The sequence below is a fragment of the Phyllobates terribilis genome, unplaced genomic scaffold (assembly GCF_046119375.1).
Source record: "Phyllobates terribilis strain yellow unplaced genomic scaffold, ASM4611937v1 Scaffold_14__1_contigs__length_39327217, whole genome shotgun sequence".
NCBI classification, from domain to species: Eukaryota; Metazoa; Chordata; class Amphibia; order Anura; family Dendrobatidae; genus Phyllobates; species Phyllobates terribilis.
In genome coordinates this window covers 11,513,096-11,540,631 of record NW_027362774.1, presented here as the reverse complement: position 1 = coordinate 11,540,631, position 27,536 = coordinate 11,513,096, and the positions used below count along the sequence as shown (strand labels likewise).

Below are 27,536 nucleotides of genomic sequence, written 5' to 3'. Positions count from 1 at the left end.
GTGAGTCCAGCTCTGGAGTATAATACAGGAGGTAACTCAGGATCAGTAATGTAATGTATGTGCACAGTGACTGCACCAGCAGAATAGTGAGTGCAGCTCCGGAGTATAATACAGGAGGTAACTCTGGATAAGTAATGTAATGTATGTACACAGTGACTCCACCAGCAGAATAGTGAGTGCAGCTCTGGAGTATAATACAGGAGGTAACTCAGGATCAGTAATGTAATGTATGTACACAGTGACTGCACCAGCAGAATAGTGAGTGCAGCTCTGGAGTATAATACAGGATGTAACTCAGGATCAGTAATGTAATGTATGTACACAGTGACTGCACCAGCAGAATAGTGAGTGCAGCTCTGGAGTATAATACAGGATGTAACTCAGGATCAGTAATGTAATGTATGTACACAGTGACCAGCAGAATAGTGAGTGCAGCTCTGGGGTATAATACAGGATGTAACTCAGGATCAGTAATGTAATGTATGTACACAGTGACCAGCAGAATAGTGAGTGCAGCTCTGGGGTATAATACAGGAGGTAACTCAGGATCAGTAATGTAATGTATGTACACAGTGACTGCACCAGCAGAATAGTGAGTGCAGCTCTGGAGTATAATACAGGATGTAACTCAGGATCAGTAATGTAATGTATGTACACAGTGACCAGCAGAATAGTGAGTGCAGCTCTGGGGTATAATACAGGATGTAACTCAGGATCAGTAATGTAATGTATGTACACAGTGACTGCACCAGCAGTATAGTGAGTGCAGCTCTGGAGTATAGTACAGGATGTAACTCAGGATCAGTAATGTAATGTATGTACACAGTGACTGCACCAGCAGAATAGTGAGTGCAGCTCTGGAGTATAATACAGGATGTAACTCAGGATCAGTAATGTAATGTATGTACACAGTGACTGCACCAGCAGAATAGTGAGTGCAGCTCCGGAGTATAATACAGGATGTAACTCAGGATCAGTAATGTAATGTATGTACACAGTGACTGCACCAGCAGAATAGTGAGTGCAGCTCTGGGGTATAATACAGGATGTAACTCAGGATCAGTAATGTAATGTATGTACACAGTGACTGCACCAGCAGAATAGTGAGTGCAGCTCTTTAGTATAATACAGGAGGTAACTCAGGATCAGTAATGTAATGTATGTACACAGTGACTGCACCAGCAGAATAGTGAGTGCAGCTCTGGAGTATAATACAGGATGTAACTCAGGATCAGTAATGTAATGTATGTACACAGTGACTGCACCAGCAGAATAGTGAGTGCAGCTCTGGTGTATAATACAGGATGTAACTCAGGATCAGTAATGTAATGTATGTACACAGTGACTGCACCAGCAGAATAGTGAGCGCAGCTCTGGAGTATAATACAGGATGTAACTCAGGATCAGTAATGTAATGTATGTACACAGTGACTGCACCAGCAGAATAGTGAGTGCAGCTCTGGAGTATAATACAGGATGTAACTCAGGATCAGTAATGTAATGTATGTACACAGTGACTGCACCAGCAGAATAGTGAGTGCAGCTCTGGAATATAATACAGGAGGTAACTCGGGATCAGTAATGTATGTACACAGTGACTGCACCAGCAGAATAGTGAGTGCAGCTCTGGAGTATAATACAGGATGTAACTCAGGATCAGTAATGTAATGTATGTACACAGTGACCAGCAGAATAGTGAGTGCAGCTCTGGGGTATAATACAGGATGTAACTCAGGATCAGTAATGTAATGTATGTACACAGTGACCAGCAGAATAGTGAGTGCAGCTCTGGGGTATAATACAGGATGTAACTCAGGATCAGTAATGTAATGTATGTACACAGTGACTGCACCAGCAGTATAGTGAGTGCAGCTCTGGAGTATAGTACAGGATGTAACTCAGGATCAGTAATGTAATGTATGTACACAGTGACTGCACCAGCAGAATAGTGAGTGCAGCTCTGGAGTATAATACAGGATGTAACTCAGGATCAGTAATGTAATGTATGTACACAGTGACTGCACCAGCAGAATAGTGAGTGCAGCTCTGGGGTATAATACAGGATGTAACTCAGGATCAGTAATGTAATGTATGTACACAGTGACTGCACCAGCAGAATAGTGAGTGCAGCTCTTTAGTATAATACAGGAGGTAACTCAGGATCAGTAATGTAATGTATGTACACAGTGACTGCACCAGCAGAATAGTGAGTGCAGCTCTGGAGTATAATACAGGATGTAACTCAGGATCAGTAATGTAATGTATGTACACAGTGACTGCACCAGCAGAATAGTGAGTGCAGCTCTGGAGTATAATACAGGATGTAACTCAGGATCAGTAATGTAATGTATGTACACAGTGACTGCACCAGCAGAATAGTGAGTGCAGCTCTGGAGTATAATACAGGATGTAACTCAGGATCAGTAATGTAATGTATGTACACAGTGACTGCACCAGCAGAATAGTGAGTGCAGCTCTGGAGTATAATACAGGAGGTAACTCAGGATCAGTAATGTAATGTATGTACACAGTGACTGCACCAGCAGAATAGTGAGTGCAGCTCTGGAGTATAATACAGGAGGTAACTCAGGATCAGTAATGTAATGCATGTACACAGTGACTGCACCAGAATAGTGAGTGCAGCTCTGGAGTATAATACAGGAGGTAACTCGGGATCAGTAATGTATGTACACAGTGAGAGCACCAGCAGAATAGTGAGTGCAGCTCTGGAGTATAATACAGGAGGTAACTCAGGATCAGTACAAGATAATATATGGACACAGTGAGTCTTGATGAAATTTTTGTGTTTATTCTATATATACCGTACACCAGTATAACAACTTTAAGGGTGTTTCTTCAGTTTGGCAAGTAATCACCTATCCAGAGGATAACTTGGTAATCACAGAGGGTTCCCGACGATCCTGATATCCCGCTAGAACAGAGGTCACTGTCACTTTCGGCTTCTAAGAGTTGAATGCGCCCTTTCTGAATTTATTTATTTTTTCTACAGCCAAATTATAGTTGTAAAATAGTCGCACAACAGCAAATCATAGAGAAGTCGCTGTGTAGCCGTCACTTATAGTGAGTATGCAAAAACTAGTATCAAAAAGGGGTCGTGTAGCGCCACTCACTTACCCGTATGTACGATGCCTGCTGACATCATTACAGCAGGACCCATGTGTGATATCAGCCAATCGTACGTCCTGGCCGCTACCAAGTAGGTGAATGGCGCCAACAGCCCCTTGATTTGAAAATCGCTATTAACTACTATAATACTGCCGCCGGTGGAGGGGACATCGGACCTGACCAGGCAGGGAACTTTCTATGATTCCACTCTATGTAGCGCCACTTTTGTCCAACCATTAGATAGCTTAATCACATAAAACACACCGGCTACAACATTTCTTAGGAGGGCGTTCTTTTCCCGACGGAGGAAAAAAAAAAAAATATCAAGAATCTATGAAATCACGAGCAGCATCTGAACATTACACTATGCAAAAATAACAAAATCCCTTTAAAATACAAAAATGTAAAAAAAATAAAATAATAAAAAAAAAAAAAATGCTTTCGGTATTGTAGTTGTTGTCCTCCTCCTCCTCCTCCTCCCAACCCCCCAAAAAAAGGACAATCCCTTGATTTCAAAACCATTGGTCCCTTGTTAGCCACATCAACACAAACTAGAAAAATTTGGCACGTGATACTATGAAGGACGCACTTTTGTGAGATGATTAGAGTTGTAGTCTCTGCAAAAAAAAAAAAAAAAACGCCAAAAAGGATAAAATGGCAGAATCCAGAAAAGTGGACACAGGCTCACAATTGGCTGCGATTCGTGATTCACTTCACTGCGAGTTCAAACACTATGCTATAAAAACACCATAAAACAGCCGGGCGCTGCGCACGGAGAGCGTTCGCATGTCTCCCTGCGCAGGGGGCGCTGCGCACGGAGAGCGTTCGCATGTCTCCCTGCGCAGGGGGCGCTGCGCACGGAGAGCGTTCGCATGTCTCCCTGCGCAGGGGGCGCCGCAGTCCGCCAGCTCCCGGCTACTTCACCACAGCTTTCCGGGATAACCTGTAAACGTTGAAAGTTTTGTTCTTGAAGACTCTGGTGAAGTATTTTGTGTAGGAAGGCGAATCTTTCTTTACTTCGTCACAGAAGCGCGGTGAGGGGGAAGGCTTCAGATCCGGGTCGTTGTATCCGGGACCATCCATGATCTGTTGTTAAAATGCAGAAGAAAAAATAAATCTAATTTCTACTGAGACAGAAGGGCGATGATGCAGTTATATCAGCAATTACTTAAAGGGATTTTCCATCGTAATGTAAATACAACTCACCGTTCTGCATCTTTGTAAATTTTGGTTATGGTCTATAAGACTTCTTATACAAGCTTGGCGGGGTCCTGAAGGAGAACACTCACCCACTAGACTAGACCCGGGCAAAGTGCGGCCACATTCGGCCCTTTGGCTGTTCTATCTAGCCTGCAGACTGGGACAGCAAAGGGCAGAATACTGTGGCCTCCCGCCTCACGGGTCCACCCGGCACCCCCATCTCAATTTCGCCGGTATCCTCAAAGCACATACCAGTGAGAACAGTGATGGAAGCCGCCGTCACCATCATTCAGCCTGCGTCACTAAGAGTCTCCTCAGTTGGCGCGATGTCGCCAAATCGCAGCTGCCGTGCGGAGATTCAGTACAAAGTGTACAGCGTGAAGCAGCGCAGCATCGAAGGGAACAGGGTGAGGCGAGTAGTTTTATATGTTATTTTAATGATCGGTTAGTACTTGTGTGGGAGGTGCTGTGGAGACATGATACTTCTATGGAGGGGTCTTAATACTGTGTGAGAAGCTGTGGGGCGACATCATTCTATGTCTGTGGGGAGGCTGGCTGTGGGACATCATACTGTGTGTGGCGGGGCTGGCTGTGGGACATCATACTGTGTGTGGCGGGGCTGGCTGTGGGACATCATACTGTGTGTGGGGGGGCTGGCTGTGGGGACATCATACTGTGTGGGGGTCTAAGGGGACATCATACTGTGTGGGGGGGGCATCATACTGTGTGGGGGGGGCTGGCTGTGGGGACATCATACTGTGTGTGGCGGGGCTGGCTGTGGGGACATCATACTGTGTGTGGGGGAGGGCTGTGGGGACATCATACTGTGTGTGGGGGGGCTGGCTGTGAGGACATCATACTGTGTGTGGGGGGGTTGTGGGGACATCATACTGTGTGTGGGGGGGCTGGCTGTGGGGACATCATACTGTGTGTGGGGGGGCTGGCTGTGGGGACATCATACTGTGTGTGGGGGGGCTGGCTGTGGGGACATTATACTGTGTGGGGGTGAGCAGTGGGACATCATACTGTGTCTGGGGAAGCTGTGGGGACATCATACTGTGTGGAGGTCTAAAGGGACATCATACTGTGTGTGTGTGGGGGGGGGGCTCTAGGGACATTATACTGTGTGGGAGCCTGAGGGGACATCATACTGTGTGTAGGGGGGCTTTGGGGACATTATAATGTATGTGGGGGGAAGGCTGTGGGGACATCATACTGTGTGTGGGGGAGGGCTGTGGGGACATCATACTGTGTGTGGGGGAGGGCTGTGGGGACATCATACTGTGTGTGGCGGGGCTGGCTGTGGGACATCATACTGTGTGTGGCGGGGCTGGCTGTGGGACATCATACTGTGTGTGGGGGGGCTGGCTGTGGGGACATCATACTGTGTGTGGGGGGGCTGGCTGTGAGGACATTATACTGTGTGTGGGGGGGCTGGCTGTGGGGACATCATACTGTGTGTGGGGGGGCTGGCTGTGGGGACATCATACTGTGTGTGGGGGGGCTGGCTGTGGCGACATCATACTGTCTGGGGGTCTAAGGGGACATCATACTGTGTGGGGTGGGGGGCATCATACTGTGTGGGGGGGGGCTGGCTGTGGGGACATCATACTGTGTGTGGCGGGGCTGGCTGTGGGGACATCATACTGTGTGTGGGGGAGGGCTGTGGGGACATCATACTGTGTGTGGGGGGGCTGGCTGTGGGGACATCATACTGTGTGTGGGGGGGCTGGCTGTGGGGACATCATACTGTGTGTGGGGGGGCTGGCTGTGGGGACATCATACTGTGTGTGGCGGGGCTGGCTGTGGGGACATCATACTGTGTGTGGGGGGGCTGGCTGTGGGGACATTATACTGTGTGGGGGTGAGCAGTGGGACATCATACTGTGTCTGGGGAAGCTGTGGGGACATCATACTGTGTGGAGGTCTAAAGGGACATCATACTGTGTGTGTGTGTGGGGGGGCTCTAGGGACATTATACTGTGTGGGAGCCTGAGGGGACATCATACTGTGTGTAGGGGGGCTTTGGGGACATTATAATGTATGTGGGGGGAAGGCTGTGGGGACATCATACTGTGTGTGGGGGAGGGCTGTGGGGACATCATACTGTGTGTGGGGGAGGGCTGTGGGGACATCATACTGTGTGTGGCGGGGCTGGCTGTGGGACATCATACTGTGTGTGGCGGGGCTGGCTGTGGGACATCATACTGTGTGTGGGGGGGCTGGCTGTGGGGACATCATACTGTGTGTGGGGGGGCTGGCTGTGGGGACATTATACTGTGTGGGGGTGAGCAGTGGGACATCATACTGTGTCTGGGGAAGTTGTGGGGACATCATACTGTGTGGGGGTCTAAGGGGACATCATACTGTGTCTGGGGAAGCTGTGGGGGCATCATACTGTGTATGGGGGGGCTGTAGGGACATCATAATGTATGTGGGGGGGGCTATAGGGACATCATATTGTGTGTGGGGGAGGGCTGTGGGACATCATACGGTGTGTGTGTGGGGAGGGCTGTGTGGACATCATACTGTGTGTGGGGGGGCTGGCTGTGGGGACATTATACTGTGTGGGGGTGAGCAGTGGGGACATCATACTGTGTCTGGGGAAGCTGTGGGGACATCATACTGTGTGGGGGTCTAAGGGGACATCATACTGTGTGTGTGTGTGTGTGGGGGGGGGGGGCTCTAGGGACATTATACTGTGTGGGAGCCTGAGGGGACATCATACTGTGTGTGGGGGGGCTTTGGGGACATTATAATGTATGTGGGGGGAAGGCTGTGAGGACATCATACTGTGTGTGGGGGAGGGCTGTGGGGACATCATACTGTGTGTGGGGGAGGGCTGTGGGGACATCATACTGTGTGTGGGGGAGGGCTGTGGGGACATTATACTGTGTGGGAGTCTGAGGGGACATCATACTGTGTGTGGGGGGGCTGTGGGGACATCATACTGTTTGTGGGGGGCTGTGGGGACATCATACTGTGAGTGTGTGCATGGGGGGACCTGTGGTGACATCATACTGTGTGTGGGGGAGCTTTGGGGACATCATACTGTGTGTGTGTGTGTGTGTGTGTGTGTGTGTGTGTGTGTGTGTGTGTGTGTGTGTGGGTTGTGGGACATCATACTGCGTGTGTGGGGAGGGTTGTGTGAACATCATACTGTGTGTGGGGGAATGTACTGTGGGGACATCATACTGTGTGTGGGGGAGCTTTGGGGACATCATACTGTGTGTGTGTGTGTGTGTGTGGGCTGTGGGACATCATACTGTGTGTGTGGGGAGGGTTGTGTGGACATCATACTGTGCGTGGGGTGACTGGCTGTGGGGACATCATACTGTGTCTGGGGAAACTGTGGGGCCATCATACTGTGTGTATGTGTGGGGGGGGGGGGGCTGTAGGGACATCATACTGTGTGTATGTGTGGGGGGGGCTGTAGGGACATCATACTGTGTGTATGTGTGGGGGGGGGGCTGTAGGGACATCATACTGTGTGTATGTGTGGGGGGGGGCTGTAGGGACATCATACTGTGTGTATGTGTGGGGGGGGGCTGTTGGGACATCATACTGTGTGTATGTGTGGGGGGGGGGGCTGTAGGGACATCATACTGTGTGTATGTGTGGGGGGGGGGCTGTAGGGACATCATACTGTGTGGGAGTCTGAAGGGACATCATACTGTGTGTAGGGGGGCTTTGGGGACATTATAATGTATGTGGGGGGAAGGCTGTGGGGACATCATACTGTGTGTGGGGGAGGGCTGTGGGGACATCATACTGTGTGTGGGGGAGGGCTGTGGGGACATCATACTGTGTGTGGGGGAGGGCTGTGGGGACATCATACTGTGTGTGGGGGGGCTGGCTGTGGGGACATCATACTGTGTGTGGGGGGGCTGGCTGTGGGGACATCATACTGTGTGTGGGGGGGCTGGCTGTGGCGACATCATACTGTGTGTGGGGGGCTGGCTGTGGGGACATCATACTGTCTGGGGGTCTAAGGGGACATCATACTGTGTGGGGTGGGGGGCATCATACTGTGTGGGGGGGGCTGGCTGTGGGGACATCATACTGTGTGTGGCGGGGCTGGCTGTGGGGACATCATACTGTGTGTGGGGGAGGGCTGTGGGGACATCATACTGTGTGTGGGGGGGCTGGCTGTGGGGACATCATACTGTGTGTGGGGGGGCTGGCTGTGGGGACATCATACTGTGTGTGGGGGGGCTGGCTGTGGGGACATCATACTGTGTGTGGCGGGGCTGGCTGTGGGGACATCATACTGTGTGTGGGGGGGCTGGCTGTGGGGACATTATACTGTGTGGGGGTGAGCAGTGGGACATCATACTGTGTCTGGGGAAGCTGTGGGGACATCATACTGTGTGGAGGTCTAAAGGGACATCATACTGTGTGTGTGTGGGGGGGGGCTCTAGGGACATTATACTGTGTGGGAGCCTGAGGGGACATCATACTGTGTGTAGGGGGGCTTTGGGGACATTATAATGTATGTGGGGGGAAGGCTGTGGGGACATCATACTGTGTGTGGGGGAGGGCTGTGGGGAAATCATACTGTGTGTGGGGGAGGGCTGTGGGGACATCATACTGTGTGTGGGGGGGCTGGCTGTGGGACATCATACTGTGTGTGGCGGGGCTGGCTGTGGGACATCATACTGTGTGTGGGGGGGCTGGCTGTGGGGACATCATACTGTGTGTGGGGGGGCTGGCTGTGGGGACATTATACTGTGTGGGGGTAAGCAGTGGGACATCATACTGTGTCTGGGGAAGTTGTGGGGACATCATACTGTGTGGGGGTCTAAGGGGACATCATACTGTGTCTGGGGAAGCTGTGGGGGCATCATACTGTGTATGGGGGGGCTGTAGGGACATCATAATGTATGTGGGGGGGGCTATAGGGACATCATATTGTGTGTGGGGGAGGGCTGTGGGACATCATACGGTGTGTGTGTGGGGAGGGCTGTGTGGACATCATACTGTGTGTGGGGGGGCTGGCTGTGGGGACATTATACTGTGTGGGGGTGAGCAGTGGGACATCATACTGTGTCTGGGGAAGCTGTGGGGACATCATACTGTGTGGGGGTCTAAGGGGACATCATACTGTGTGTGTGTGTGTGTGTGGGGGGGGGGGGGGCTCTAGGGACATTATACTGTGTGGGAGCCTGAGGGGACATCATACTGTGTGTGGGGGGGCTTTGGGGACATTATAATGTATGTGGGGGGAAGGCTGTGAGGACATCATACTGTGTGTGGGGGAGGGCTGTGGGGACATCATACTGTGTGTGGGGGAGGGCTGTGGGGACATCATACTGTGTGTGGGGGAGGGCTGTGGGGACATTATACTGTGTGGGAGTCTGAGGGGACATCATACTGTGTGTGGGGGGGCTGTGGGGACATCATACTGTTTGTGGGGGGCTGTGGGGACATCATACTGTGAGTGTGTGCATGGGGGGACCTGTGGTGACATCATACTGTGTGTGGGGGAGCTTTGGGGACATCATACTGTGTGTGTGTGTGTGTGTGTGTGTGTGTGTGTGTGTGTGTGTGTGTGTGTGTGTGGGTTGTGGGACATCATACTGCGTGTGTGGGGAGGGTTGTGTGAACATCATACTGTGTGTGGGGGAATGTACTGTGGGGACATCATACTGTGTGTGGGGGAATGTACTGTGGGGACATCATACTGTGTGTGGGGGAGCTTTGGGGACATCATACTGTGTGTGTGTGTGTGTGTGGGCTGTGGGACATCATACTGTGTGTGTGGGGAGGGTTGTGTGGACATCATACTGTGTGTGGGGTGACTGGCTGTGGGGACATCATACTGTGTCTGGGGAAACTGTGGGGCCATCATACTGTGTGTATGTGTGTGGGGGGGGGGGGCTGTAGGGACATCATACTGTGTGTATGTGTGGGGGGGGGGGCTGTAGGGACATCATACTGTGTGTATGTGTGGGGGGGGGGCTGTAGGGACATCATACTGTGTGTATGTGTGGGGGGGGGGGGCTGTAGGGACATCATACTGTGTGTATGTGTGGGGGGGGGCTGTAGGGACATCATACTGTGTGTATGTGTGGGGGGGGGGCTGTAGGGACATCATACTGTGTGTATGTGTGGGGGGGGAGGCTGTAGGGACATCATACTGTGTGTATGTGTGGGGGGGGAGGCTGTAGGGACATCATACTGTGTGGGAGTCTGAAGGGACATCATACTGTGTGTGAAGGGGGCCTGCAGGGACATCATACAGTGTGTGGGGAGTGGTTGTGGTGACATTATACAGAGTGTGTGTGTGTGTGTGTGTGTGTGTGTGTGTGTGTGTGTGGGAGCTGTGGGGATATCATACTGTGGGTGGAGGGGGACATCATACGGTGTGTGTGTGGGGGGCTGAGAAACATCATACTGTGTGGAGGGGGGTACTGTGGTGAACTCATTCTTGTGTGAAGGCCTTTGGGGACCTCATACTTTTGTGGGAGACCATAATAATACTGTGAGAGAAGCTGTGGTGCAGAAGGTGGCCTTCATTCTGTTTGTGAGGGGCTGAGGGGACATTACACTGAGGAGGGGTGGGGGCAAATACTGATATTGTGTGAGGGGCATTGAGGCGCTTCAGTGACATCATACTTGTGTGGGGGAGCAATGATACTGTGTATTTGCTGGGGGGAGGGGGCTGTGGGTACATCATACTTGTATGGGGGGGAGCCGTTGATTTAGGTACATCTATACTTAAGCCTGAATTCCAAGAGCAGGTGGTTTATAAACTCTATGAAAAGCAGTAGATTATAAGGTCTTAACTGGCTGCTGCATGTAAGAATACATTACAATAAGCCACATCGTCACATGTACAAGCATCATTAAGTTCGGCCTTCACAACAGTCAGGGTTTTATGTGGCCCTTTAGGAAAATTAATTGCCCATCCCTATGCTAGACCCTTAGTTGAAGGCCTCTTACTCAACCAGCCGGTCTTTTGCTTTGCACTGAAGAGGGGCAAGGACCCTGAAACAGCCGTAGGTCAGTGGAGCTTCTGGTTTGGCTTTCTATCCGGAGTCCTGTGGCTCGGCTCTTTAATCTTCTAGGATTTGCTAATTTCGATAGGTGACACTAGAGACCCGGTTCTCTTCCTCTGTGAACATTGAACACACAGGCAGGAGTCAAGGCTCACACATGACTGTTTGGACTAGAAGTAACTTGTAAAGACATCTCACCCAAAAAATGGGTTTGTAAATCAGCAGATGACTCCCACTATCTGAATCTGGAGCCGCATGCCCTATTTATCTACTATGTCTCCTTCCTGTATGTCTTATGCAGCACATAAAGGGTTACTTTCTGCAGAAAATAAATGCATTGCTGCAAAAAAAAAAAAGTCCTATAACATTATCTGTACTTGTGGCTGTCGGCCAAGTCCTTGTAGTGAAGTCTTCAATCTGACTGACAGACGTCAGCTGAATTCCCAAGGTCACAAGAAGAGCTGAAGAAGAAGAACTCCGAGATACGGCGAGAGTTCAACGGAGAACCCTTGTAGACGCGGCATCATCTCCGCAGATCAAGGAGCTCGGGCTTCTGGCAGAAACTCTCAAGGAACTCTTAAAGTGGACCTGTCATCTCTCCCGATATTTCTGGTTTAGAGGGGAGAAGTCCTCCTTAAAGTGTTAGTCCTGTCTTGTAAAGTGATGGTAAGTCGCCGTGTCCTGTTTATTCTAGGGATCGGTGGCAGACGCAGAGGACGAACCTTCATCGATCACAAAGTGATGACCTATCCGAGCAATCACCATCATAAAAGATGGGAAAAACTCCAAGACGGAGAAATTCTCTAATTTATGGTATAATGTGGAGAGGAGCCATAAAAACAAAACAAAGTATTAAATCACGTGTCGCACCGTACAGATCAGAAACATTTGTCTTACGTGTCCGTTATTAATATCCAGCAGATCTCGCAGACGGCATCCGCGGCCATGTCTCCTCTCGTAGCATATACTGTCCTCTAGTATCACGTAGTCGGCACCAAATGACCTCAGAATACTGTGGACGTCTTCTGGGGACCTCTTAGCGTAAACCTGATACACCTGATAAAAGACACAACCGTCCAACTATCCAAAAAGTACCACGATTATCTACTATAATACTGCCCCTATGTACAAGAAAAAAACTACTATAATACTGCTCCTATGTACAAGAATATAACTACTATAATACTGCTCCTATGTACAAGAATATAACTACTATAATACTGCTCCTATGTACAAGAATATAACTACTATAATACTGCTCCTATGTACAAGAATATAACTACTATAATACTACTCCCTATGTACAAGAATATCACTACTATAATACTGCCCCTATGTACAAGAATATAACTACTATAATACTGCCCCTATGTACAAGAATATAACTACTATAATACTGCCCCTATGTACAAGAATATAACTACTATAATACTGCCCCCTATGTACAAGAATATGACTACTATAATACTGCCCCCTATGTACAAGAATATAACTACTATAATACTGCCCCTATGTACAAGAATATAACTACTATAATACTGCTCCTATATACAAGAATATAACTACTATAATACTGCCCCTATGTACAAGAATATAACTACTATAATACTGCCCCTATGTACAAGAATATAACTACTATAATACTGCCCCCTATGTACAAGAATATGACTACTATAATACTGCCCCTTATGTACAAGAATATAACTACTATAATACTGCCCCTATGTACAAGAATATAACTACTATAATACTGCCCCTATGTACAAGAATATAACTACTATAATACTGCCCCTATGTTCAAGAATATAACTACTATAATACTGCCCCCTATGTACAAGAATATAACTACTATAATACTGCCCCTATGTACAAGAATATAACTACTATAATACTGCCCCCTATGTACAAGAATATAACTACTATAATACTGCCCCTATATACATGAATATAACTACTATAATACTGCCCCCTATGTACAAGAATATAACTACTATAATACTGCTCCTATGTACAAGAATATAACTACTATAATACTGCTCCTATGTACAAGAATATAACTACTATAATACTGCCCCTATGTACAAGAATATAACTACTATAATACTGCCCCTATGTACAAGAATATACCTACTATAATACTGCTCCTATGTACAAGAATATACCTACTATAATACTGCCCCCTATATACAAGAATATACTTACTATAATACTGCCCCCTATATACAAGAATATAACTACTATAATACTGCCCCCTATGTACAAGAATATAACTACTATAATACTGTCCCCTATGTACAAGAATATAACTACTATAATACTGTCCCCTATGTACAAGAATATAACTACTATAATACTGTCCCCTATGTACAAGAATATAACTACTATAATACTGCCCCTATGTACAAGAATATAACTACTATAATACTGCCCCTATGTACAAGAATATAACTACTATAACACTGCTCCCTATGTATAAGAATATAACTACTATAATACTGCCCCCTATGTACAAGAATATAACTACTATAATACTGCCCCTATGTACAAGAATATAACTACTATAATACTGCCCCTATGTACAAGAATATAACTACTATAATACTGCCTCCTATGTACAAGAATATAACTACTATAATACTGCCCCCTATGTACAAGAATATAACTACTATAATACTGCCCCTATGTACAAGAATATAACTACTATAATACTGCCCCTATGTACAAGAATATAACTACTATAATACTGCCTCCTATGTACAAGAATATAACTACTATAATACTGCCCCTATGTACAAGAATATAACTACTATAATACTGCCCCTATGTACAAGAATATAACTACTATAATACTGCCCCCTATGTACAAGAATATAACTACTATAATACTGCCCCCTATGTACAAGAATATAACTACTATAATACTGCTCCATGTACAAGAATATAACTACTATAATACTGCTCCTATGTACAAGAATATAACTACTATAATACTGCCCCCTATGTACAAGAATATAACTACTATAATACTGCCCCCTATGTACAAGAATATAACTACTATAATACTGCCCCCTATGTACAAGAATATAACTACTATAATACTGCCCCTATGTACAAGAATATAACTACTATAATACTGCTCCTATGTACAAGAATATAACTACTATAATACTGCCCCCTATGTACAAGAATATAACTACTATAATACTGCTCCATGTACAAGAATATAACTACTATAATACTGCCCCCTATGTACAAGAATATAACTACTATAATACTGCCCCCTATGTACAAGAATATAACTACTATAATACTGCTCCTATGTACAAGAATATAACTACTATAATACTGCCCCCTATGTACAAGAATATAACTACTATAATACTGCTCCTATGTACAAGAATATAACTACTATATTACTGCCCCTATGTACAAGAATATAACTACTATAATACTGCCCCCAATACTGCCCCATACAGACACATTTATTACCGTACCTGTTTCGTCCTCTCCCTGAGGGTCTTGTCTTCGTAGTGGGGGTGGTTGGTCAGGACTCTCCCGGTGCAGAGTTTCACCCCAGCCAGTAGCTGCATGCTTCCAGCAAACACTGCATGTTTGGGGGTATCTGATCTATGCAATAGAAATACACATTAACATTCCTATATGATGGCGGTATTATCTCTGTCCTCTTGTATGTTCTTTACTAGTAAATCTTCCATACTTCTCTATGGAAGTCCAGTAATCTGGGATATTGATGCTGCACCACCCGGTAATCCCGATATTACCCTATGGGATTTATACATTTCCGCCGCTGTTTTTTTTTAAGCCGTTAGATATAATCGTCATTGGAACTAATCCAAATATTTGCCATTTTAGCACCGCGGCGCCGACGTCATGAAAGGTGAATAAATCCGTAAGTTTCCTCTATAAAAATCCGGGCAGATATTCTGCCGCCTCAGCTTTTCCGTCTCCTTCTTCAGTATGCCGGTGATATAGTCTACGTATTACACTTCTGTGTGAATTATATCTGCTCCAACATAAACGGCTCTCCGGAGACAAAAAACCGCATAAAGTATTAGGCGGCGTTAAATAAGATGATGGTTTTAAGCGTCTCGTCACCAGAACAGTTTATCATAAAAAAAAACAAAAAAAAACCCATCAATAGTTATTTCAGAAATCGCAGAGAACGGCTTTTTTCCACTTTCAAGGACTCTGCATCCTCTGGCAAAGGGCCGAAAGATTAGCATAGAGCAGATGTGAACCCATGATTTAATCAGGGAGAGAGATGACAAACTGGGGACTGCGCACCGGCGCGCACCAGCAGGACACCGCCGCCGCCGACGGAGAAGGAGGCCACGTGGAACCAGAGGACGGCAAAATGTAAAGCAGACCTCCAGCTACGCCCTGAAAAGTTCTATATATGCCTCAGTTCTCCTGCATAGGAAAATCCACATCTTCTCTGTTCCTTGACCATGCTTTACACTGCAGCTCTGCTTACTCAGATTAGCTGCTGCAAATAAACTCTGCAGGTCATTCTGTTTGAATAGGACGGACAACTCTGGCCATTTTCAGGGTGTCTGCTTACAGTCAGGGAGAATGAATATTATATATATATATATATATATATATATATATATATATATATATATATATATATATATATATATATATATATATATATATATATATATATATACATACATATATATATATATATATATATATATATATATATATATATATATATATATATATATATATATATATATATATATATACACATACAGTGGGTACGGAAAGTATTCAGACCCCTTTACAATTTTCACTCTTTGTTTCATTGCAGCCATTTGGTAAATTCTAGAAAGTTCTTTTTTTTTTCTCATTAAAGTACACTCTGCACCCCATCTTGACTGAAAAAAAAACAAATGTAGAAATTTTTGCAAATTTATTAAAAAATAAAAACTGAAATATCACATGGTCATAAGTATTCAGACCCTTTGCCCAGACACTCATATTTAAGTCACATGCTGTCCATTTCCTTGTGATCCTCCTTGAGATGGTTCTACTCCTTCATTGGAGTCCAGCTGTGTTTAATTAAACTGATAGGACTTGATTTGGAAAGGCACACACCTGTCTATATAAGACCTCACAGCTCACAGTGCATGTCAGACCAAATGAGAATCATGAGCGCAAAGGAACTGCCCAAGGAGCTCAGACAGAATTGTGGCAAGGCACAGATCTGACCAAGGTTACAAAAGAATTTCTGCATTACTCAAGGTTCCTAAGAGCACAGTGGCCTCCATAATCCTTAAATGGAAGAAGTTTGGGACAACCAGAAGTCTTCCTAGACCTGGCCGTCCAGTCAAACTGAGCAATCGTGGGAGGAAGAGCCTTGGTGAGAGAGGTAAAGAAGAACCCCAAGATCACTGTGGCTGAGCTCCAGAGATGCAGTAGGGAGATGGGAGAAAGTTCCACAAAGTCCACTATCACTGCAGCCCTCCACCAGTTGGGCCTTTATGGCAGAGTGGCCTGATGGAAGCCTCTCATCAGTGCAAGACATGAAAACCTGCATAGAGTTTGCTTAAAAACACATGAAGGACTCCCAGACTATGAGAATTAAGACTCTCTGGTCTGATGAGATTAAGATAGAACTTTTTGGTGATAATTCTAAGCGGTATGTGTGGAGAAAACCAGGCAGTGCTCATCACCCGCCCAATACAATCCCAACAGTGAAACATGGTGGTGGCAGCATCATGCTATGGGGGTGTTTTTCAGCTGCAGGGACAGGACGACTGGTTGCAATTGAAGGAAACATGAATGCGGCAAAGTACAGAGATATCCTGGATGAAAACCTCTTCCAGAGTGCTCTGGACCTCAGACTTGGCCGAAGGTTCACCTTCCAACAAGACAATGACCCTAAGCACACAGCTAAAATAACAAAGGAGCGGCTTCAGAACAACTCTGTGACCATTCGTGAGTGGCCCAGCCAGAGCCCTGACCTAAACCCAACTGAGCATCTCTGGAGAGACCTGAAAATGACTGTCCACCAACGCTCACCATCCAACCTGACGGAGCTGGAGAGGATCTGCAAGGAAGAATGGCAGAGGATCCCCAAATCCAGGGGTGAAAAACTTGTTGCATCATTTCCAAGAAGGCTCGTGGCTGTACTAGCTCAAAAGGGGGCTTCTACTCAATACTGAGCAAAGGGTCTGAATACTTATGACCGTGTGATATTTCAGTTTTTATTTTTTAATAAATTTGCAAAAATTTCTACATTTCAGTTGTTTTCAGTCAAGATGGGGTGCAGAGTGGACTTTAATGAGAAAAAAAAAATACTTTTTAGAATTTACCAAATGGCTGCAATCAATCAACGAGAGAAAAATTTAAAGGGGTCTGAATACTTTCCGTACAAACTGTAATATATATATATATACACACACACATACATACTCCATAAAGACAAAGGCAGCACTCCAATTTCTATAATATATTACATATGCATACACATATACAGTACAGACCAAAAGTTTGGACACACCTTCTCATTTAAAGATTTTTCTGTATTTTCTTGACTATGAGAATTGTACATTCACACTGAAGGCATCAAAACTATGAATTAACACATGTGGAATTATATACTTAACAAAAAAGTGTGAAACAACTGAAAGGACGGATTTTGGTAAGACCTTACCTGTAAAATCCTTTTCAGCGAAGGAAGGAAGGGAGACACAGTCATTACTAGTGGCAGGCGGAGCCCACATAGGATAGAACACCTCAGATTACAAAGAGTGTTGTCCGGCCCCTCCAGCTTGGGCTCCTCCTACTCCAGCTCTCCAGTCCGTACACAAGCTAAGGAAGAGCAAATATCACCAGCGGAGCAACATAACCCCTTCTGAAGAACTTCAGAGAAAAAACAAGAGACAGGTTATGCATATAACAGAAAAACCACACAGTCCCAGGTACTACTCACTGGACCTGACCACTGCGATGATCTGGCAATGCTGGAACAGAGCCTTAGCGCGCCGACCTCAGCCCAGATAATCGCTATCAGAGAAGGGTCACGCTGCATCTGAAAACACAACAACACACTTCTGCCATGGGAGGGAGCTGTGTCTCCCTTCCTTCCTTCGCTGAAAAGGATTTTACAGGTAAGGTCTTACCAAAATCCGTCTTTCAGCAGCAGATGGAAGGAAGGGAGACACAGTCATTACTAGTGGGACGTCCCAAAGCAGTCCAAAAATTAAGGGTGGGAAAAACCAACAGAGGCAGAATCCCAACAAACAACCTAGAAAAATGCGCAACTAGCGCTAAATACAAGTTAACGATAACTTAAACTACAGCCGCCTGCAGGACCCTACGTCCTAAGGCTGCATCAGCGGAAGCACTGACGTCCGTCCACCTTATAAAACTTTGTAAAAGTGTGGACGGAGCGCCAGGTAGCCGCCCGGCAGAGTTGAGCTGCCGAGGCCCCTTGATGAAAAGCCCACGATGAACCCACAGCTCTTGTGGAGTGAGCTCGAATCTTAATTGGACAAGATTCGCCCTTGAGTCGGTAAGCCTCTAAAATGGCCGACCGAATCCATCGACCTATAGTGTCCTTGGAAGCTCGTTGACCATGCCGACGACCTGCTGGAATCACAAACAGAGAGTCCGATTTCCGAAAACCTTGAGTAATAGACAAATAGAACTTCAAAGCCCGCACTAAATCCAATGAGTGCAAGGCCCGTTCCTTCGCATTCCTCGGTTCCGGACAGAGCGAGGGCAACACAATATCCTGGTTAACATGAAATTGTGACACCACCTTAGGTAGAAAGTCGCCCCGTGTGCAAAGCACCACACGATCCGGGAGAAACTCCAGAAAAGGAGGCGAGCAAGAAAGAGCCGCCAGTTCAGAAACCCTTCTCAAAGAGGTGACTGCCACTAAAAAGGCAACCTTCCAAGAAAGCAAAGAAAGGCTAACGGAGTCCATAGGCTCAAAAGGCCCATGTTGAAGAGCCTCCAAGACCAGATTGAGCCGCCAAGGGGACACAAGCGCCTTCCGCGGCGGAAACTGACGGGTTACCCCGCGAAAAAAGGAACGAACGTCCCTACGCGAGGCGATAGCCTTCCGAAACAGCAAGGACAAAGCAGAAACCTGACCCCTCAGAGTGCTAACTGCCAAACCCTTGTCCAGGCCATACTGCAAAAAGGCCAACAAATTGGGAATGGAAAAAATCCTCGGGTTCCTTGAAGAACCCGAACACCATGAAAAGAAGGCCTCCCAAGTCTTGTGATAGATCCTAGTAGTGGCAGGACCCCTGGCAGCTCGCAGAGTGGCAATGACTTCGGCTGAAAAACCTTGACGAGTCAAGATTTCGGTCTCAAGAGCCACGCCGTCAAACGCAGAGACTTCAGGTCCGGATGACGAACGGGCCCTTGGGTTAACAGGTCCGGGCGAAGAGGGAGAGGAAGTGGAGGCGCAGCCAGAAGCGACACCAGCGTCGAGAACCACGTCCTCCTTGGCCAGTCTGGGGCTACTAACATAGCCGGGACTCTTTCCAGTCTGATCCGATGCAACACCAGAGGAAGTAAGGATATCGGCGGGAACACATAGATTAGCTCGAATTGGTCCCACGGAGCCACCAGAGCATCCACCGCCACAGCCTTCGGGTCCTTGTACCTGGACATGAACGTCGGTAACTTGGTGTTGAACCTTGATGCCATCAAATCCACTTGAGGAGTTCCCCAACGGGAGCACAGCTGTGCAAAAATTTCTGGGTGAAGACTCCATTCTCCGGGATCCACCTTCTCGCGACTGAGGAAGTCCGCCGTGATATTCTGAACTCCCGGAATGTGAATCGCAGAGATGGCTGGCACCTTGGCCTCGGCCCATACCAGGATCCGAGACACTTCCATCATGAGCCTGGAGCTCCTCGTTCCACCTTGATGGTTGATATACGCGACCGCCGTCGCGTTGTCTGTCTGCACTCGGACTGGCAGACCGTTTAAAGGGACCGTCCAGTGTTGGAGGCAAAGGAAAATCGCCCTCAATTCCAGGATGTTGATCGGCAGGACAGACTCTTCCGACGACCATACTCCCTGAATCCAGAGATCGTTCCAGACACCCCCCCAGCCGGACAGGCTGGCATCGGTGGTTATGACCGACCACCTCGGAAGGAGGAAGGACTTCCCCAGGGATAACGCTTCCGGACGTAACCACCATTCTAGAGACTCTCGCACCCTGTGGGAGATGATGACACTGCGATCCAGCGAAGCCTGTGATCGATCCCAACGGTTCAGAATGAGCATTTGGAGAGTCCTGGAATGAAATTGGGCAAACGGAAGTGCCTCCATTGACGCCACCATCAAACCCAAAAGGCGCATACACCTTCGAAGGGACATTGCTGTCGAAGACTTCATAACCTGTACATGTCGAAGAAGACTTGCTTGCTTGTCTGGAGGCAGGGACACCACTGCTCGTACCGTGTCGAAATGCATCCCCAAAAACAGGATTGACTGCGACGGTTCCAGAGACGACTTCTTCCAATTGACCAGCCACCCGAAGTCCTCCAGGAGCTGAAGGGATAGATTGCGAGCCGTCACCGCCTCCTCTTTTGAGGACGCCACAATCAAAAGGTCGTCTAGGTAGGAAAGAACCGTAACCCCCTGTCTTCGAAGGATCGCCATGAGAGGTGCCAGAATTTTTGTAAAAACTCTGGACGCCGAGGCCAACCCGAATGGTAGGGCCACAAACTGGAAATGGTCCTGACCTATGGCAAAACGAAGGAAGCGTTGGTGGGCCCTTCCGACGGGAACATGCAAATAAGCGTCGCGAATGTCGATTGACACCAAAAAGTCGTTCTGCGACAGGGCCGCCACAACCGAGCGAAGCGACTCCATGCGGAATTTCCGGGTGCGGACATGCCGATTCAATCTTTTGAGATCCAGAATGGGGCGAAATTTGTCCTCCTTTTTGGGGACCACAAAGAGGTTTGAATAAAACCCTCTTCCCCGGTCCTCCGGCGGAACCGGTACCACCACACCCTTCAGCAGAAGGGAATCGACCTCCTGCCGTAGAGCGGCAACTAGCTCGGGCTCTGACGGAATGCGAGATCGGCAAAACCTGTCCGGGGGTCGAGAAAGAAACTCTATGAAGTAGCCTGCTGACACAACCCGCGTCACCCAGGCGTCCGAAACGCGGGACGCCCAAGTCGATTCGAATTGGAGCAGGCGACCCCCCACTCGAGAGCCCTCGAGTGAAAACCTGGCGTCAGTCCGCCTTAGCGGGCTTTTTGTCAGCTTCCCGCTTGTCTTGACGGAAGCTCTGTTTCCAGGGAGTGCGGGATTTCTGAGAAGCCTTTTTTCCTGAAAAAGAGGGACGACCCGATCCCCAAGAGGGCTGACCGGACCGTCCCCTGGACCGAAAGGGCCGCCGACTACTACCGGCACTAGGCCTGCCCGACGCAGAAGCCACAGTTCTTCGCTGTGGTAAGGCCGCTTCTTTTGCCTTTGCCTTGACAATCAGCTCCGTGAGGTCAGATCCAAATAACTGACCACCCTTGTAAGCTAAAGATAGCAAACCTTGCTTGGAAACCGCGTCCCCGGTCCACTGTCTGAGCCACAGTGCTCTTCTGACTGTGACCGCCGAGGATTGCGCCCTGGACAGCAGTGACGCGGTATCCAAACCTGCATCACTGCCATATCGGGCCGCATCCTCCAACAACTTGAAAAGCCCATCTACCTCGGATAGCGGGGATCCATCCTGCCACGCCGTCCGTAGACGGTCCAACCAGCTTAGGGAAGCTTTACAAGCACACATGGATCCTAGCACCGCTCTGAATCCATGACCCGCGGCCTCGTAGATGGATTTCGCCGCCATCTCCGTTTTTCTGTCCAGCGGATCCTGCAGACTCGCCTTCCCTTTAACAGGCAGTAATGAGGATTTGCTAAGCTGGGATAAAGGGACATCCACTTCAGGAGAAGGAATCCAATTATCAATCAACTCCGTGGAACACGGATAGAGTGCCTCAAAAAACCGTGTTCCCTGAAAACGTTTATCTGGACACAGGCGTTCCTTCTCCACTGTCCCAAAAAAGAGGCAGAGTGCCCCTGCCGATCCTCCTTATCCGAATCGGACATCTCCCCATCTGAGCTTGAAGGGGAACCCTCCATAACAGAGATCTCCGAGTCGCTGCGCGGGGAGGGCAGTACCGGCCTGTGGCGCTTCCTGCCATGAGAGGATCTAGCTGACACCCAATAACCTAGAAGGTCAGACAGGCCATCAATAGAACGAGTGAGGGCCTCCATTTTGACCACTGCCCCATCACCGAAACCCCCGACCGCTGCGCTTGACGCCGTCGAGGACTCCTGCGTGTCAGACACGCGAGACTGATCCTGTAGCGGACCTGGGAGACGGTCCGCACCTCCTGGACCCTGATCTGACATGCCCTCACACAGTATATGGCACGTTAAACCTGTCAGTAAGTAGGACAGTGTGGTTTATTAAAAGAAAGCTGAAGGGTTAAAGCTCTTAAAGAGAGAGCTACCCCAGCTGACCCCCAATTAAGGGATAACCGACTAATAAGGGGTTAATGTCGCAGACTCCCCACAACCTCTGTGAAAAGAAAAGGATGTGCGAGCCCCAGACAAAAAAAGGAACCTCTATATGAGGTAATAGCTGCAGGACAGCACAGTCTGCCACCTTATTGTGCCTCAGAAAGGTGCCCTGCGCTGAGGGGGTGAGGGGTTAAGCTTCTGCCCTGACAGGCAGAAGCGACTCACCCAGCTGGCCGCGGTGCAGTGTTCCTTCGGTCTGTCGGGAGGAGAGGAGAGTGAGGAGCCCGATGGAAGCCGTTCAGTAATGGCCGCCGCGCTGTGAGGAGAGAGAAGCCGGAAGAGGAGGGGCAGGAGAAAGCGCGCGCTCAGAGCGCTTCCTGCCCGCGAAAGACCGCTCTCCGCTCCTGCCCCGCTTCCATGTCCTGCAGGCATCCACCTGCGGACAAAAAAACACGAGTCACCACCTGAATACATGTAGCAGCGGCTGCCGCAGCAACCGCTGAGGCACTCAAAACACATTAACATGCTGAGTACTCACCCAGCTGAGCGCCACAGGGACCCCCAGGGATTTGTGGGGCTGTGCCCAAGCTTCCCCCCAGGGCGGAGAACGCAGTGACCCCAGATGCGCGGTTTGCGTCCCCGCCAGGGAAGCATCCCTCATCCCCCGGGGCCGGCAGGGTTCTGCAGGGACCTCTCTCAAAGGGTAATGCAGATCCGCCAAGGGAGGGGTGGGGGTCCAGCAGCGCTGAGACCCCTGAGACCTCAAGACCACGGGGGTCTAAGTCTCTGTCCGATAAAAATAAAAAAATTTTCTGAGGAGCTGCTTCCAGCAGCGACCATCCTCTGTGACCTCAAATTTTAGACTGGAGAGCTGGAGTAGGAGGAGCCCAAGCTGGAGGGGCCGGACAACACTCTTTTTTAATCTGAGGTGTTCTATCCTATGTGGGCTCCGCCTGCCACTAGTAATGACTGTGTCTCCCTTCCTTCCATCTGCTGCTGAAATATGTCTTATATTCTAGGTTCTTCAAAGTAGCCACCTTTTGCTTTGATGACTGCTTTGCACACTCTTGCCATTCTCTTGATGAGCTTCAAGAGGTAGTCACCGGAAATGGTTTTCACTTCACAGGTGTGCCCTGTCAGGTTTAATAAGTGGGATTTCTTGCCTTATAAATGGGGTTGGGACCATCAGTTGTGTTGTGCAGAAGTCAGGTGGATACACAGCTGATAGTCCTACTGAATAGACTGTTAGAATTTGTATTATGGCAAGAAAAAAGCAGCTAAGTAAAGAAAAACGAGTGGCCATCATTACTTTAAGAAATGAAGGTCAGTCAGTGCGAAAAATTGGGAAAACTTTGAAAGTGTCCCCAAGTGCAGTTGCAAAAACCATCAAGCGCTACAAAGAAACTGGCTCACATGAGGACCGCCCCAGGAAAGGAAGACCAAGAGTCACCTCTGCTTCTGAGGATAAGTTTATCCGAGTCACCAGCCTCAGAAATCGCAGGTTAACAGCAGCTCAGATTAGAGACCAGGTCAATGCCACACAGAGTTCTAGCAGCAGACACATCTCTACAACAACTGTTAAGAGGAGACTTTGTGCAGCCGCCTTCATGGTAAAATAGCTGCTAGGAAACCACGGCTAAGGACCGGCAACAAGCAGAAGAGACTTGTTTGGGCTAAAGAACACAAGGAATGGACATTAGACCAGTGGAAATCTGTGCTTTGGTCTGATGAGTCCAAATTTGAGATCTTTGGTTCCAACCACCGTGTCTTTGTGCGACGCAGAAAAGGTGAACGGATGGACTCTACATGCCTGGTTCCCACCGTGAAGCATGGAGGAGGAGGTGTGATGGTGTGGGGGTGCTTTGCTGGTGACACTGTTGGGGATTTATTCAAAATTGAAGGCATACTGAACCAGCATGGCTACCACAGCATCTTGCAGCGGCATGCTATTCCATCCGGTTTGCGTTTAGTTGGACCATCATTTATTTTTCAATAGGACAATGACCCCAAACACCTCCAGGCTGTGTAAGGGCTATTTGACCAAGAAGGAGAGTGATGGGGGGCTACGCCAGATGACCTGGCCTCCACAGTCACCAGACCTGACCCAATCGAGATGGTTTGGGGTGAGCTGGACCGCAGAGTGAAGGCAAAAGGGCCAACAAGTGCTAAGCATCTCTGGGAACTCCTTCAAGATTGTTGGAAGACCATTTCCGGTGACTACCTCTTGAAGCTCATCAAGAGAATGCCAAGAGTGTGCAAAGCAGTCATCAAAGCAAAAGGTGGCTACTGTGAAGAACCTAGAATATAAGACATATTTTCAGTTGTTTCACACTTTTTTGTTAAGTATATAATTCCACATGTGGTAATTCATAGTTTGATGCCTTCAGTGTGAATGTACAATTTTCATAGTCATGAAAATACAGAAAAATCTTTAAATGAGGTGTGTCCAAACTTTTGGTCTGTACTGTATATGCATATTTTTTTAAATATTTCATCTGCACATACATATATATTATATATATTACATACACACATACATATACACATAGGTGCTTCTCACAAAATTAGAATATCAAAAAGTTAGTTTATTTCAGTTTTTCAATACAAAAAGTGAAACTCCTATATTATATAGAGTCATTACACACAGAGGGATCTATTATATAGAGTCATTACACACAGAGGGATCTATTATATAGAGTCATTACACACAGAGGGATCTATTATATAGAGTCATTACACACAGAGGGATCTATTATATAGAGTCATTACACACAGAGGGATCTATTATATAGAGTCATTACACACAGAGGGATCTATTATATAGAGTCATTACACACAGAGGGATCTATTATATAGAGTCATTACACACAGAGGGATCTATTATATAGAGTCATTACACACAGAGGGATCCATTATATAGAGTCATTACACGCAGAGGGATCTATTATATAGAGTCATTACACACAGAGTGATCTATTATATGGAGTCATTACATACAGAGTGATCTATTATATAGAGTCATTACACACAGAGGGATCTATTATAGAGTCATTACACACAGAGGGATCTATTATATAGAGTCATTACACACAGAGCGATCTATTATATGGAGTCATTACATACAGAGTGATCTATTATATAGAGTCATTACACACAGAGTGATCTATTATATAGTCATTACACACAGAGGGATCTATTATATAGAGTCATTACACACAGAGGGATCTATTATATAGAGTCATTACACACAGAGGGATCTATTTCAAGTGTTTATTTCTGTTAATGTTGATCATTATGGCTTACAGCAAATGAAAACACAAAAGTCATTATCTCAGTAAATTAAAATAATTAACAAAAAACACCTGCAAAGGCTTCCTAATCATTTAAAAAGGTCCCTTAGTCTGTTTCAGTAGGCTCCACAATCATGGGGAAGACTGCTGACTTGACAGATGTCCAGAAGGCAGTCACTGACACACTCCACAAGGAGGGTAAGACACAAAAGGTCATTGCTAAAGAAGCCGGCTGTTCACAGAGTGCTGTATCCAAGCATACTAATGGAAAGTGGAGTGGAAGGAAAAAGTATGGTAGGAAAAGGTGCAGAAGAAACCGGGATAAAAGCAGCCTGGAAAGGATTGTTAAGAAAAGGCCATTCAAACATTTGGGGGAGATTCACAAGGAGTGGACTGCTGCTGGAGTCATTGCTTCAAGAGCCACCGCACACAGACGTATCCAGGACATGGGCTACAAGTGTCGCATTCCTTGTGTCAAGCCCCTCATGACCAATAGACAACGCCAGAAGCGTCTTACCTGGGCCAAGGAGAAGAAGACCTGGACTGTTCTCAGTGCTCCAAGGTGTTTTCAGAGTAAACTAAATTTTGCATTTCATTTGGAAATCCAGGTCCCAGAGTCTGGAGGAAGAGTGGAGAGGCCACAATCCAAGCTGCTGGAGGTCTAGTGTGAAGTCTCCACAATCAGTGATGGTTTGGGGAGCCATGTCATCTGCTGGTGGAGGTCCACTGTGTTTTATCAAGACCAAAGTCAGCGCAGCCGTCTACCAGGACATTTTACAGCCCTTCATGCTTCCCTCTGCCGACAAGCTTTATGGAGATGGAAATGTCATTCTCCAGCAGGACTTGGCCCCTGTCCACACGGCCAAAAGCACCAATACCTGGTTTACACACAACAGTATCACTGGGCTTGATTGGCAGCAAACTCGCCTGACCTTAACCCCATAGAGGATCTATTATAGAGAATCTATGGGGCATTGTCAAGAGGAAGATGAGACCCCAAACCCAACAATACAGACGAGCTGAAGGCGGCTATCAAAGCCACCTGGGCTTCCATAACCCATCAGCAGCCACAGGCTGATCGCCTCCATGCCACAGGCTGATCACCTCCATGCCACAGGCTGATCCCTCCATGCCACAGGCTGATCCCTCCATGCCACAGGCTGATCCCTCCATGCCACAGGCTGATCGCCTCCATGCCACAGGCTGATCACCTCCATGCCACAGGCTGATCGCCTCCATGCCACAGGCTGATCCCTCCATGCCACAGGCTGATCCCTCCATGCCACAGGCTGATCCCTCCATGCCACAGGCTGATCCCTCCATGCCACAGGCTGATCGCCTCCATGCCACAGGCTGATCCCTCCATGCCACAGGCTGATCCCTCCAT

The 27,536-nt window shown here is 47.6% G+C and overlaps 1 protein-coding gene across 2 annotated transcripts in view; it reads right to left on the bottom strand.

The window, feature by feature from the left end:
• Window positions 1–2,789: 2,789 nt before the first annotated feature.
• Window positions 2,790–27,536, bottom strand: part of DPY19L3 (dpy-19 like C-mannosyltransferase 3) — a 74,212-nt gene continuing 49,465 nt past the window's right edge. Inside the window, exons 17-20 of one of the 2 annotated variants that reach the window (XM_073659671.1) lie at window positions 14,822–14,954; window positions 12,225–12,383; window positions 4,022–4,212; window positions 2,790–3,935 (exon numbers count right to left, since the gene is read on the bottom strand). In XM_073659671.1, coding sequence (XP_073515772.1) covers window positions 4,042–4,212; window positions 12,225–12,383; window positions 14,822–14,954 — 463 coding nt within the window. In that variant the 3' untranslated portion in view covers window positions 2,790–3,935; window positions 4,022–4,041. Of the gene's footprint in view, window positions 4,213–12,224; window positions 12,384–14,821; window positions 14,955–27,536 lie in introns of both variants that reach the window. The other variant, XM_073659670.1, reaches the window with a different exon arrangement.